Consider the following 13,929-nt stretch of genomic DNA (forward strand, 5'->3'; position numbering starts at 1 on the left):
TGTTCCAGTGTTCTGCCACCCTCAGCGTAAAAAAATTTTTTCCTAATGTCTAACCTAAATCTGCTTCCCTCTGTTTTGAAACCATTACCCCTTGTCCTGCCACAACAGGCCCTACTGAACAGTCTCTCCCCGTCTCTCCTGTAGGCTGCCTTTATGCACTGGAAGGCTGCTATAAGGTTTCCCCAGAGCCTCCTCTTCTCCAGGCTGAACAGCCCCAGCTCTCTTAGCCTGTCCTCATAGGAGAGGTCTCCAGCCCTCTGATCATCTTCATGGCCCTCCTCTGGACCGTCTCCAACTGGTCCATGATGGAGTGTTGAAGCTACTATGGTAGTCATAGTAGCATAATAAAGTAGTCATAGTAGTCATAATAAAGGGCTAGATTCTGGCCTTAGATGAATGTAAATCGGGAATAATTTCACTAAAACCCACAAGCCAACTTTTCATTTGTAGTACAGCAACTCTAGCCTATTTGGTTCCAGTGCAATATAACAACCTCTGGAAGACCTACTAAGAATTCCCTCTGAGAAGACAGTGGTTATGACTAAGTTCCTTCCAACTCAAACTGTCCTATGATTCTATGACTAACAATTAGTCCCACTGGTTCACTGGTTTTTCATCTATGCAAATGAGCTCAGAACATGAGCAGCAATAGTAATAAGGCTAATTCTCTGGTGACTCTGCAAGATCTTTGTAAACAGGACCACAGTGGGTCATCCTGGCCTTGGACAAGTATGGGTAGGTATATTTCTGCTCACTGCCTCTTTTTTTCATCTTTTCCCTGCTGTCTAGTTTGTCATTGTGGCCTTGGAGAACAGAGTTGTGTCCAGACTGGCAATAAACCTCTGTGATAAGAAGGAACACTCTGTGGACATCCTCCTCAAGAAGGATCACTTGTCCCTGAGGGTAGATGGGATAGAGGGAGAGAGCGAACTAAGCATCTCTGAGTTAGAGGACAGCCTGTCCATCTTGGAGACCTCTTTGCAGTCAACAGTGAAGACATACGTGGGAGGATTGCCAGGTGAGCATCCAGTTTTGTAGCATGGACTACAGACTCCCAACTCACCTTGCTGAGCTGGAAGTCAGGAAACATATCTCCCTTCATTCAACCTGGGAGCCTCCTTTTCTGTTTCTGCTTGAGTAGGCTTTGTCTGCAATGCAGGCATGTGATGTTAACAGCTTGCTTGACAATTTATTTTTTTTTCTGGAATAAGCGTCTCCTTCTGAGGACAGCTGGAGGCAAAAATAGAAAGAGGAGGTTTTGCTTGGTCAGCAATAGGAATGATTTTTCTGATAGCTATCCATTGTGTTAAAATGGGTAAAATCCATAGGAGCTGTGTACCATAGGCTCCTGCAGTGCTTCGTTAATGCTCTTTGGGCAAGAGTGTGTGGACCCTCATGGGGGGAGTTCCAGTGGCCTACCATTGTTTTGACTGAAGCTTGGGAAGCCCAGCGTGGTGATTCTCCCTTCCTGATGTTCTCTCTGAACTGATGACACTCCACAATTAACAGATTTCCTCCTAGCAGAGGGTGTATAGGGCACAACCAAAGGCCTACCACCATTTGTAGTTTTGCTGGTTTTTGAGCAACAACAGGGCTTCTTGTGGGAGGTCAGTTAGCTCCTCTGTCCTGAACCCAGAAGATCAAACCTTCATCTGAATCATGAATTTTGACCAAGTTTGAGGGTTTGTTTCTTGTTCTGGCCGAACTATTTATTGGTCCCTGCTGCTGAGGCATGCAATTAAGGAAACACTTATGTCTCTGATGCACAGCAGTACATCCTATTTTGATGCTAGCAAAATCTTGCCCTTACTTGCCCAGGCAAGGGAGGAGCAGCAGCCTTGGCCTCTTGGTAGGTTCTGAACCAGTCAGGCTGGAACAGGGTCGCTGAGGTGCCATGTGTGCCAGGACTCTTCCCACCATGAACAAGAGTTCACAGAGTATTTATGGTGATGATGTAAATGACTCCTAGTCACACCTAAAAGGGGGAGGCCACACACTGCCAGGAACAACGCAGAATCCCAAAATGTGGCATTTTCCCGTGTCAGATTGAATTGTCCAAGCTGGGCGTTGCACAAGCAAGAGAAGTCACCTGCTTTCTCTCAGGTAGCTCTCAAATGCACAGCAGAGACTTTCACAGCTCAGGAAACAATCCCATTCTGTAGCTGCCTCGAGTTCTCTGTGGTTGGTGTAGACTCACTGTGCTGGGTGAAGCACAGTTTGTAATTAGCCAGAACTAAATGTGAGATATCATAGCCATGGCTGTTCAGACCCAGCTGGCTTCTGGAGGTTTAGCTGCTTTCTGTCTTTGATCTGTTCAGCTTAGCAATGGGAATTTCTGCCTGTGGTCTGCTTTTGTCATTGAGAGGAACCCAGCACTTGCATCGAGAAACTGTGTCATTTGCTAAACGAATAAACATTTCAGCACTTCAGTTGGATTCATCACTCTGGGTTAAATAACTATACCAAGTAGTCAGATCTAAGTGAGCTTGGCTATTCAAATTTTGAAAACATTACGTCGGTTTTGGTTTCTCCCTGCTTTCATACCCTGTGGAAAAAACAAAGTATAGTGGTCACACTTAATGTCTTTATTGCATTTGCCAGAATTAAAACCAGAATTCTAGGTCAAAATATGTAGTATGTCCCATCCTAAGTACAGCTGATATTGCTGATGTGGAAGAAATATTATTTAGAATTTCAAGAGATAAGAGGGAACATACAGGCATTTACTACCTTTTTTATGGTATTTTCAGTTCAGATAAATCCTGAATCATGTAATTTTTATGATGTGTAGATGTTTTTGCAGGCAGTGTGTATACCACCAGGTGAAGGAGTCTTTAAACAAGGCTTCTGAGTCTTTACACGACCACATTTCAGACAGATCCATTTCTAGTCACAATAGAAAATTAAATATTTGACCTGAATTGCAATTATAACAGTTTTTTAAAAATTATTTTTATAATATCTTTAAAATCCATCTAAAAGTCCACGTTGTCCTTCAGTCAGCCCTATGGCACATGTAACAGCAATCTGCATAATTCCTGAAGAGTGTTCAAGCTGTTAAGCCAACACCAGCTGCTTCTGAGTCAAAATTTAGTTTACATTCACATGAGGTCCTGCAACACAGATACCCCCTTCTCTTAAGCAGACTTCAAGGATAAAATTTGGTAAATGGGGGAGGAATGGGAAATATCTGAAATTATTAGTTTAAGCAACTACCAAGCAATGGTACTTTTCAGCCAGGAAGCTGAAAAATTTATAGTATCTCTTCGTGGCTTACAGATCGCACACAAATGTTCTTTTCTCTCGCTCAGTCCTAGAGTCTGTCTGAGCTGTGTTTGATCACATCACCTTCAAATTTGGCCTTGCATGTCTCCAGGCAGAACCCTTTAAATTGCATGTAATCTCAGGTCAACAAGACAACCTATTGTTCCAGTTGTCCTTGCTTCAGTGTGAAGATAAGGGGTTTACTTAGCTACCTGCATTGTTGTGAAGTTAAATAATCTTTGCTTTCCATTGCACAACCAGCTTGATTGGGTTGGCTTTGGGTTTTAAATAAACTAATAACCTCTGGGGAAGGGTAGAGGACACAGTTCACATAAATTTTCATGGTACTATGTTACTGTGTGGGGTTTTTTGTTTATTTAAGGTCAGTGTATATGATGTTACAGAAGTTAGTAATAAGATTGACTAATTTCCTCTTGTCTCTTGGGTTGTTCTTAGTGTTGTCTTACTTGCTATTTGTTTTCTGTCTCTGTGAACTGTTCAAAGTATGTCACCAGTGGATCTCCATAGAAAAAAAATAGTCTTACTAGTCTCACCAGCTTGCTGCATCTTTCTTATGAATGCCAGCAACCTCCTTGTGCATAATCAAAGAACAGTAAAGATGAGTGCAGCAAGTGGTGGAGGTTGCATATAGGAGGAGCCTTCCTGTCATGAAGTTCTTCCTATAATCTTTAGGCAGATATTTTGAAGAGAGAGAGGGAGAAGATTAGAGGAAGATATAACAACCCCACTAAAAATAAAGTAGAGTGTTCAGAGATGGAGGGAGGGAAACACTGAGAGGGAAAGCAGTGTGAACACAGTGTGCAACTGGAGTGAAGCCTTGCTGCTGTGCAGCACATAGCTTCATCAGGAGTGGAGCTTTTGCAGAGACACAGAGCAGCTGAGGAAGGGTTCAGCCTGGCAGAAAGGTCATTGTGCAGGAGAGCAGATGGCGTTTTCCCCACGTCTGGGATTGTGCTCTTGCCTTCTGGTGAGAGGGTTGGGGGGAGGTACAGATCCTGGAGTGGAGAAGAGGAGAATTTGAATTCATTGAAGTGATGCTCATCTGAGCATAGGTAGGGCAGGTATTTATTCAAAACCGGCCATCAGAGATGTTTGTCTCCCCTTTCACACAGACGTTCCTGTGACCTCCACTCCAGTCACCGCGTCCTACCACGGCTGCATGACCGTCAAGTTGAGCAACAAGGCACTGGACTTAGACGAGGCTCTCTACAAGCACAATGACATCACCTCACATTCCTGTCCTCCTGTCGAGGCAAGTCAGTAGGTACCACAGCAATGCGAAAGTTTTATATTCCGAAACTTTCAATGCTTTTCTTTTTTTTTAAAGATATAAATTATTCAGACCTACCGCACTGCGTGTATAGTTTCTCTTAAACACTGAAGTTATGTAGGAGCTACTGATCCTTATGTCAGATTGATTATTGAAATACTCCTTCGCTTTGAGGTTTAAAGGTTGTAATATATTTGTAAATAGTTCAGAAGACTAATATTAAATAAGCCAAAAGTACAGAATAGACCAAAAGTGTATGTTGTCTTTAGACTGTAAGAGACAGTTTTATCTGTAATGTGGAAAACCTGGTAATATATGAGTGTGGACTGGATGAAAATTAATAATTCTGTATTATTTTTTATTACCAAAACCTGCTTTCTGATTTGCAAAATATGAGAGAATAAAATATTTACATACACGTTTTTAATTTACCCGTGCTGAGATTATTCTGTATTCTATTATTTTTTATTATTTGGAGATAACGACTCAGGCGATGCCTGATGTGGAGATTACACTAGTGGGGTTTTTTTTGTTTGGTTGGTTTGGTTTTTTGTTTGGGATGGGGGTTTTTATATGCTTATGTCAGTATTATATATATTCTGGGCTGGAGAGCAACTGGTTGCTGATATTCTTATTGCTAGAGTTTCTTTTTCTGGTACCACAGATAGAAGACTCCGTTGTGACCTTTAGAAAAGCTCTTGGTCAACAGAAAATGGAAAACAAAGTTGCGTCAGCAGGAAACAATTAGAAGAAAAGACTCAATAAGTTGAAAGCCATATGGCTTTTGTGTCAATAACCGCTGAAGCAAATGATGAGGTGGCAAGAATTGGGGAATATTATCTGGCGATGACATATTTTTAGTGCTTAATTTTTTAGATTAACTCATTCACTGTGAGCCTAGTGGGAGCAGAGAGGCTTGAGACTGAGAGTTAGCCAGGCCGAATTGCGGTGTGGTGAGAGTATGCATGGGGGTTTACTCAGGACAGGCTGTAGAGCCGTAAAGTGCATTCAGCTTTTAAGCTATCCTTGTGAAGTTGTGGTGGGCTTTGCCTAGCCTGTTTTGAGGCACTTAAGTCTTGCTTTATTTGGTCCTTGTCTTGCGTCAGATTAATGAACTGGGAAAGACAGATATATGCTGTGGTGGAAACCCGAACACTGGGGTAACACTAAGGTTACCCTGCGCTTCAGAGGGTTAACGTGGAAAAGGTCTAATTCTATACGGTCCTCTATAAATGGTTGCTGGTCATTTTACGTCATGTTGATGACAGATTAGCCTAATAATCCACACGTGTGACATCATCTGTGACCAAGCGATGGAGATATAACTGTCCCAGGGGAAAGGATGGAAGAGGAGGAAGACTATGCGAAACATATTTGCTGGTAAGGATCCCTGCATTAGAAGAGGAAGATACTCTCTTAGCCATTAGACAGTGTGGCATCATAGCTCCGTATCATGACCAAATCAATCGGCAGTAATGCAGTAGGGTAGAAAAGACCAGAGCTTTATGACTTTCAACCAGCCTACTCTTCAATACTTACAGAAGGACCTGTCAAAGGACTCTTTACACTCAGGTGTGACCACACCTGAAAGGGTAGTTGCTCACTAGACAGAAATCACTTACTGGCAGAGTGTGCATAGATAGGAAAACCCAGAAGTAGTTTTATGGTTTTGCTTTTTTGATTGAGCAAGGGAAACCATGTTATTCCTGAGAGTGCTTTCTGTTAGAGTTGATGACTCTGGATCAACTTGTGATATGATGGAGAACCCAAGAAACATAACTTTTTTATCTCCAGTGAGAGCTGGGAATCCTGAAGATACTGTGGTTTATAGCACTTCCACACTGTGGTGTTTTGTTTTCTGTGTCTTTTTCATGTTTGTCTTAGTCCTTTACCAAAATAAATCTCCCACCTTTTTAACTGGAGTGGCTCTAATGAAAAGAGCACAAACTTGGAAGACACCTACTTTTTTAAAAACCAAGTAGATGAAACAAACCCTGTTTTACTTTGTTCTTTTCAAAGGAAGTATATTAGCAGAATAGTCGTGTCTGGCATTTTTGTGTAATTTCTGTGGTAGTTCCCAAAAAACTTCCATGTGGCATAAATGAATCACAAACATGTCTGACTTTTGTGTAAATGTAAGTGGTACTATTTATGAGGCCAGAATTATTCTAGATCCTGGAAACATGAATCCTGTGGTACAGTATGGTACTCTGCAGTCTCAGACTTAATATTATGTGAAAAAAGACTAACTCCATTTTCTAAACCAATCTAATTCAGAGCAAAAATTTCTCCCAGACTGTGCGTATGTGTGTATGTACGCAAAGATATTTTGCATAGACCACAACACCCCTAAACCCAAAATGTGGTTTAGAAGAGAAGGCCAGAGTTTGTAAATCTGGAGAATTACAGAAAGCGAGTGTCTTTTGTGTCAAGCTGGATTGTTTATAACATCCTGCAGCAGTACCGTGCTGGAGGAAGAGGCAGCTGCTTCTATATGCCATTGAAAAGAGGAGACAAGTGATAAGCTTTCCTTCATTCCTCCTCAGTCACTGTGCTTCGACCCAAGAGAAATACCGATTTAATTTCCGTTTTGTTAGCAGTCTAGGAGCTCAGCTCAGAGGGAGCAAGTCTGTTCTGGGCTTTGAGTCCTCAAAATGAACCCAGATGGTTCTCCTGGTAGTATTCATAGTAAGTAAAAAGAAGTAAATGTGTAGTTCCACTTATTTAATGATCAGGGTCATTGTGTTCTTCACAGCATGCATTTGCACAAGAACTAAGCATTTTGGATGCGTTAAATTCACGTTTAAAGGAAAAATAATGGTCTTCTCTCTGGATTTTGTTTCTTTTAACCAGGTTCATATAACTCACCTTGCCAGCACTTCACGTGAGGCGCCTTGTCACTGATGGTAACGTCACTGGCCTAAGCTTTGCATCTCAGAAAATCCTTCTTAATTGAAAAAAATATAGTTTTTGCTGTCCATATAAATTAACCTCTGATCTTGTACTTGTGTATTAGTACTGAATCTGCTTCTTATACATGGAGGCACAACACATGAATTAACAGAAATTTCTTGAATGGTGGAGAGTATTATGTAAAAGGCTGATCATTCTTTGTTCTATTTTCAGCTGGTCTGATGGTGTCACTTCCTTTCAAAGGAAACTTGCCAAGTAGGCTGGGTTTTTTTTTATATAGGGGTTTTGAATATTTTCATAATAGGAAGCAGCTGCTTAAAAAGTTAATGAGAAATACCTTCCTTTCCCTGCTTTGCTCTATGGCCTTTCAGGAAATGCCTATAGCTTCATAGCTGTCTAGACTGTGAGATCTATAGAGCAAGCAGCACCACCACCCTTCCTGCAGGAGCCAAGTGCAGCGAAGGGACGCAGCAATCTGATGGGCTTCCATGCTGATGTAGCCACTCCTGCCCTGCAATATGGCAGCCATGTGCTACGAGGGATCCCAGCAAATGGCAAAGGGGCAGGATGCACGTGGCAGGGACAAGACTTTGTTCCTGTCAATGGCACTGCTACAGGTATTGCTGCTTAGCCTTGTCAGGGTATTTTTGTCTCTATACGATAGGAGAAAAATTAAAAAAAAAAAAGAAAAAGAAGGAATTCTGACCCTTCATCCATTCTGTTTCAGTTGTCGTAAAATGCCTGCATCAGCTCTTGGTCAGTTTGAAAATAAATAACTAGGGTTTAACATAGAGTGGTTTTGCTGGTGGTCCTCTTTTGACTAGAAAGGAATTAATTTGAACACTAAAGTGCAGCTTAAATTCCTGTCTGGAAATTGCATCTTTAGCACACTAACATGACATTTTACTACACAGACTAGACTGGCACAAAGTTTGGATAAAATAGTCCAAATAAAATTAACCTTTCTGTTTGAAACGTGAAAGTGACAGCTATTTGGTAGGGTACTTTTTCCTCTGTTCTTTTGTTTTCTTGTCCTTACAAATACACACAGCCTTAGGTACAGTATAAATATACACATTCAGTTTTATTGTAAAGTAATTGCCACGCTTTTTTTGTTAGTACACTTTCACCAAAAAGGGTTATTAAATAAATACTACAAGCAAACAAACACCTGGCCTCTTCTGACGCAAAATGATTGACTCAGAGAGCTCCCGACTATTCACTCAAGACAACACAGACCAGAACCCCTCTGTACTGGTTTATGAAAGCAGAGCATGTTGCCAGAGTATTTCCAGGGTCCTGCTCTGCTCCCAGTGAGATGCAGGTAAAAGCAGAGTGGCCGTAACACACTCTGCGGTGGGTTCCGTGGGAAGTCTAGTGCCTGCACAGCACACATTCCAGAGGTTTCTTAAAAACAGAACAAAAGCCTATGAGCTACCTAAAATAAATTCTTTGCTCTATGGTGCATACGGTGGAGGCTTTTCTCCAGGCAAGAAGTAAGTCGGTGTGTAGAGGGCTGGGGCATTGGGAGGAAGGCCATAGCTGGAGCTGGACTGAGATGGAGGCTGAGTTTCTTCTGATAAAGAAATGTCAGTAGATGATGTTCCTGGAAAATTGCTGGCAGGCTGTATACAGACAAAGAAAAATACCTTCTTCAGTACAGGATTACAACCCCGTTTGCAGCTCTGCGGTAAGTGGTTGCCATGTAAGTGTTACATAATAAGCCCCCATGATTAAATTTCTCGTGCATTGCAGCACAACACTCACTTTGGTTTTAAAGCACCTGCTTAAGTAGAGCAGTGATGGCATCTAGTGAAACAAGACAGATTCCACCTGTAACCCAAGTCATTTTTAGTAGACATTGTGCATACAGCTAGGCAAGAGAGCAGAACAGGAATTTCTGCAGGAAAAGATGCGCTGGCTTCCTGGGTGAGGCACTGCACCTGACTGGCCAATTAGGTTACGTGTAGCTGCTCGTTTCCAGGCATCACGGTGAAATTTAAATTATCTCAGATGTAATTAATCTCAGTTATAATGCCTGCATAAATGCAAAGTTTTAATCCCATGCCAAATGCAGCCTCCTTGTATAAGAAAATTTTACAGGTAAGCATATGTCTCCCTGTAGGTCTTTCACTTTGGCTCTCAGCCATAATGGGGCTTTGGCTGAAAGAGGCACAAAAAACCAGAAAGAGCTTAGGAAGCAGCCCATGTTTAGGAACAAGCAGAGTTTGTTAAAATAATCCATGTAGGGACTATTGTTCTGGATAAAATCCTACCACTACTTTAAACCGACTTTTGACATTGATTTCAGGAGGGTCAGGATTTCATTCCTCCCCTCGTATGCCAACACGTGCCAGTCCATGGGCTTCATCAGAAGAGCTGTGCTCAGCTCCCCTCAGGTTCAGGCCTAAAGTGCCTGGAATTTAAAAACCAAACTTGGGGTGGTTTGTGGGTTTTTTAAAACTTATTTGGGAGTTGTTGCTTCCCTCTCCCCTCAAACTGCAGCCACCGTTTCCATCTGTCTGCCTGGAATCACTTCTGTAATGAGCTCTCCTGTGGCAGGAATGACTGGCACAATCCTGACTGCTGTCATCACCACCAGCCTCTGCACAGCTAATAATTTACCTGACCAGTTGGCAGGCCTGCTACCAAGACTAGTTGTGACTGAACTGTAGCAGTAAGGGATGAATGATTTTTGTTAGCACATGCCACAGTAAACAAAAGAAATGCTCGTTACAGCCTTGTCAAAATGCATTCCTGTTATCGCTGTTTTTTTTTTTTTTTTTTGCATTTGGCTTATGGACAAGGAAGCATCAGGTGAACCGAGAAGCGTTTACCACCACTGCAGACTGATTATTATTTTTTTTTTTTTTTTAAGACTTTCTTTGCCCCTCCACTGAGCAGTTACTCAGTGAGACACTGGATTCAGCAGAGGACGAGCAATGAATCTGATCAATGGTGGGAGCTGCAGGTGAACCTAGGTTCACAGCCCTGGAGCTAATGCAGCTTCATTCCACGCAAGTGGGGGCAGCGCTCAGGCTAGGCGTGTTGCATGCCAGACCAACCCAAGGTGGGATGTGGTCTCAGGAGGAGGACCTAAGGCTGAGGATTCCCTCTGGTTGATGTGAGGGTTCAAATTAGAGTTATTAGTTAGGAATTTATTGCTAACAGCTTTACTTCATTAACTGGCATCAATTCACTTCTCCCCCCGCCTCCCCAACTCTTAGCTGAAGAAGGTTTTCCTCCTTTCATTGTACTGAACCGGCACATGTGTGACCCTGTCCCAACTGGGAGTAGGTGCAGGGCAATGAGAAATGCAGGGGCTTAGGAACAGTGTTTAGCCAAAGCTTTGGCAAGTCAAAGAGAATGCTGAGAAGAGAGGTTCATCTTGGGGCCCTTATGTGGATCTTGGTGTACGTGGAAGCAAAACCGTTATACCTTTAGAGGTGCCCAAGGACACCCTCTGCCAGCTGCTCTAGAAGCATGTGTGAGTCTCATGTAGACCTCAGCCCACATCAGCCAGCCCTGTATGGACGTCTTGCGAACATCAGGCCATCTCAGATGCTGTATCTTTAGGCAACCAATCTGCACCTCTAGGATACAGGGTTCAGGCTCAGATTTTGATGGCTCAGCTGAAGACTCAAGAACATAGGTGTTTAAGCGCACAACATAGTGATGTGTAGCAACTGAATCCCACCCCTAATCAGTGGAAAGGCCTTTAGGGGGCATTCATATGACTCACATCATACATCTTTAGCCTGAGATAATCCACATGTGAGAAGTGTGTTGCTCTCTGTGGACTCTGAAGGGCAGAACAGCTCAGGTGATGTCTCCTGCACCGTGGACAGCTAGAGCTCAGTTCAGCTGCTCACTTGTAAGTGCCCAGCCCTTTTGAGATGCCATGGGATCTCCCAGGCATCCACACAGATGTGCCATAGGGACTACAGGACCTGGATTCTCCCCATGGGGCAGCCCCTGCTGCCAGGTGGCTACCTGATCTCACCGTCGGGCAGCATCAGATCCTTGCATGCCAACAGCCCCTGCATTTAGCCAAATGAATCCCAGCCTTGGGGCCTGTAGTTGCCTTAAGCACCAGGACCAGCTGAGCAGGGTTTGTGAAGGTCTGAATCCAGCAGCTGGGCACTGCTTGGAGCACTTAGATGGGTCCTGAAGACCCACCTCCAGCCCCATGGAGTCAGCCCACAGCTCTCAAGGAATGGAAGTGGATGATGGTTAAACTTCTGGCTGTTCCTAACCAGGCCTGCTTCTAACATTCACCATTTGTAGCTTTGAGTAAATTTATTATGACTTTTTAAACTCATATACTGATGCAGAAATTAATTGTCTCTAAACTACAACATAAAAAGCTCATACATGCAGGAAGGCAGCTTGGTTTTTTTTTCCTCCCCCCAGGAAAAGGATTAAGCGCTTTCCCTTTTGGAGCCCAGTGCTTGCTAACCTCTCCTGGCTTGGGGACAGCTGGTGGTGTCTGCCTCTGAATGATATGAAAAGGAGAGAAGACAAATGAACACACTTCTTAGAAAAAAGCAGAAATCTAGGAAAAGAGCTGTGTTTATTTTGGAATGCAGTTAAGAATTTGGAGTAAACATGATGTATTTCTATTTCTCAGTGGACACAGTACTGAAGTGTTACAACTGACCCTCATGACTACCTATATGCATCTTTTCAGCTTAATTGCTTTCTTTCATCTGTTTTTATCCCCTTCTCTCTCTACTCTTGGCTACGTGCTAACTGAACTCTGCAGAACAGCACAGCTTTTCAGCTGAAAGCAAACAACAAGAGATCTCTGAGTGTGCTCTTTTTTTTCCTCTCAACGCATGGTCTCCAAAAGTGCCTGGCCCCATTTATGTTAATAAATAAGACATGCCAAGGACTGTTCTCTGGCTGTGAAGCCAACCGGCTCAGCACATATCACATCCCTACAGCTGAACTCTCGCCACCAAACCGGTGCAACTGTATGCACACTACCTACCAGGAATGGTCCATTGCCCTTGCCGTCTCCTGACCCCTTCCTGGGCATTGCTGGGAGGCTGTTAGGTGTCTGGGCCAAACTCATACCAGTAGCATGCTGACTGGTCTGGATGATCATCATGTCCCTGTACTTGTGCCCGGCAGCTTATTGTCCCTGACCAGATGTAGCCCAGGAGGCTGTGGCCCACAGCTAGCTGATGCTAAACATGCCGTGTTTTCAATTAAGAGGTGCTGTGAAACTTGTGGTACCCATTGGTCTAGCACTGCACAGCCAAAGCATAACAAGCGTCTGGACTGAGCAGAACAGTCTTACTGTGTTTAAAAACAAAAAAAAATCTTAAAACTCCTACGATTGCTCCACAGTCTCAAACATTCAGTTATTTACTGGCTCACCCTACATTCTTCACCTCACTCTGAGGCAAAAAAAAAGCCCCAAACACCATCCTCAGCGCCACTCTGCATTTTCCAGGCTGGTTCTGAGCTGGATGCAGCATGGGCTTGGAGCACAACTTGCACCTCACCCTTCTGAAGGAGGAGAAGCACTGTTGGCTCAGCACGTTCCATCCCCTCCCGCAAGGGAATAAAGCTGCACCTCTGGCAGCTCTCCCTCCTGCCTTCAGGCCGCCTGCCTCTAATCAGTAAGGCTCACCAACCTCCATCAACTACCATAGCAGCTCTGTACCTGTCTCCCAGGGGTGGTCCGTAGCAGATGCTTGTAGGAATACTAAAAGAAAAAGGGTTCCATCTTCTGATGAGCCCCCGTTAGTTCTTGTGGCAGGCAGCCATCTGGGGATTTGCTGGGCTGCAAGTGACACCTGAATCCCTGTGTTTAATAGCAGCTGATGGACTAATCCCCTAACCCCTCATTTATACGCTTCCACAAAATCCTGTGGCATTTGAATCTTCTCTGGTGTGTAAAAACACTTCCTATTGCTGGCTTATCTTGCCCCTTGATAGCTTTACTAGGGCAATCAAAACTTTGAGCAATGAAAAGTTATCACTAATATCCAGCCACAGTCCTTTCCATATCACTCAATTTCATAAACCTCTTATTTCCTCCCCTTTCTTGTCTCCTTTCCATCTGATGAGTCTTAATCTACTTATCTTCATATTAAGAGTAAGGCAGGCTAAGGTGTGTAAAATTTTCTGGCAAATCCTGTGTGTATCGTCAGATGCTTCCTTTGGCTTCCCCTCATGCCTCTGCTCCTGCTTTATCTTGCCCAACAAAGGGGCTGTGTTCCTTTTCATGACTACTGTAACACAACTCTAATCTCACATTTGGATTCCTGGTCAGCAGAGTCCAAAGGATGACCAGACAAAGCCTGAGATCTGAGAACAAGACCTGAGAACTAGGCCCAGACTAAGTCATCCCAGAGATGAGTCTGATTTGGGATCCAACTTCCTTGCCTCGTTTCAAACCCCCAGGAGCCAAGATCTACCACTGCAGAGTCTGTACTGAGGAGCAGCTT

At 43.4% G+C, this 13,929-nt stretch overlaps 2 protein-coding genes across 3 annotated transcripts in view; one reads left to right on the forward strand and one right to left on the reverse strand.

The window, feature by feature from the left end:
• The window catches only part of GAS6 (growth arrest specific 6), a 42,333-nt gene extending 37,360 nt beyond the window's left edge, over positions 1 to 4,973 (forward strand). Inside the window, exons 14-15 of the mRNA XM_086741080.1 lie at positions 790 to 1,018; positions 4,398 to 4,973. Of these exons, the coding sequence (XP_086597206.1) occupies positions 790 to 1,018; positions 4,398 to 4,549 (381 nt within the window). The 3' untranslated portion in view covers positions 4,550 to 4,973. The remainder of the gene's footprint in view (positions 1 to 789; positions 1,019 to 4,397) is intronic.
• Positions 4,974 to 8,526: 3,553 nt separating this feature from the next.
• Positions 8,527 to 13,929, reverse strand: part of TMEM255B (transmembrane protein 255B) — a 76,119-nt gene continuing 70,716 nt past the window's right edge. For both annotated transcript variants that reach the window (XM_086741102.1, XM_086741093.1), the window contains one exon: positions 8,527 to 9,093. In XM_086741102.1, the coding sequence (XP_086597228.1) occupies positions 8,926 to 9,093 (168 nt within the window). In that variant the 3' untranslated portion in view covers positions 8,527 to 8,925. The remainder of the gene's footprint in view (positions 9,094 to 13,929) is intronic.

This window comes from Chlamydotis macqueenii, chromosome 1, assembly GCF_036417535.1.
Source record: "Chlamydotis macqueenii isolate bChlMac1 chromosome 1, bChlMac1.mat, whole genome shotgun sequence".
NCBI lineage: Eukaryota > Metazoa > Chordata > Aves > Otidiformes > Otididae > Chlamydotis > Chlamydotis macqueenii.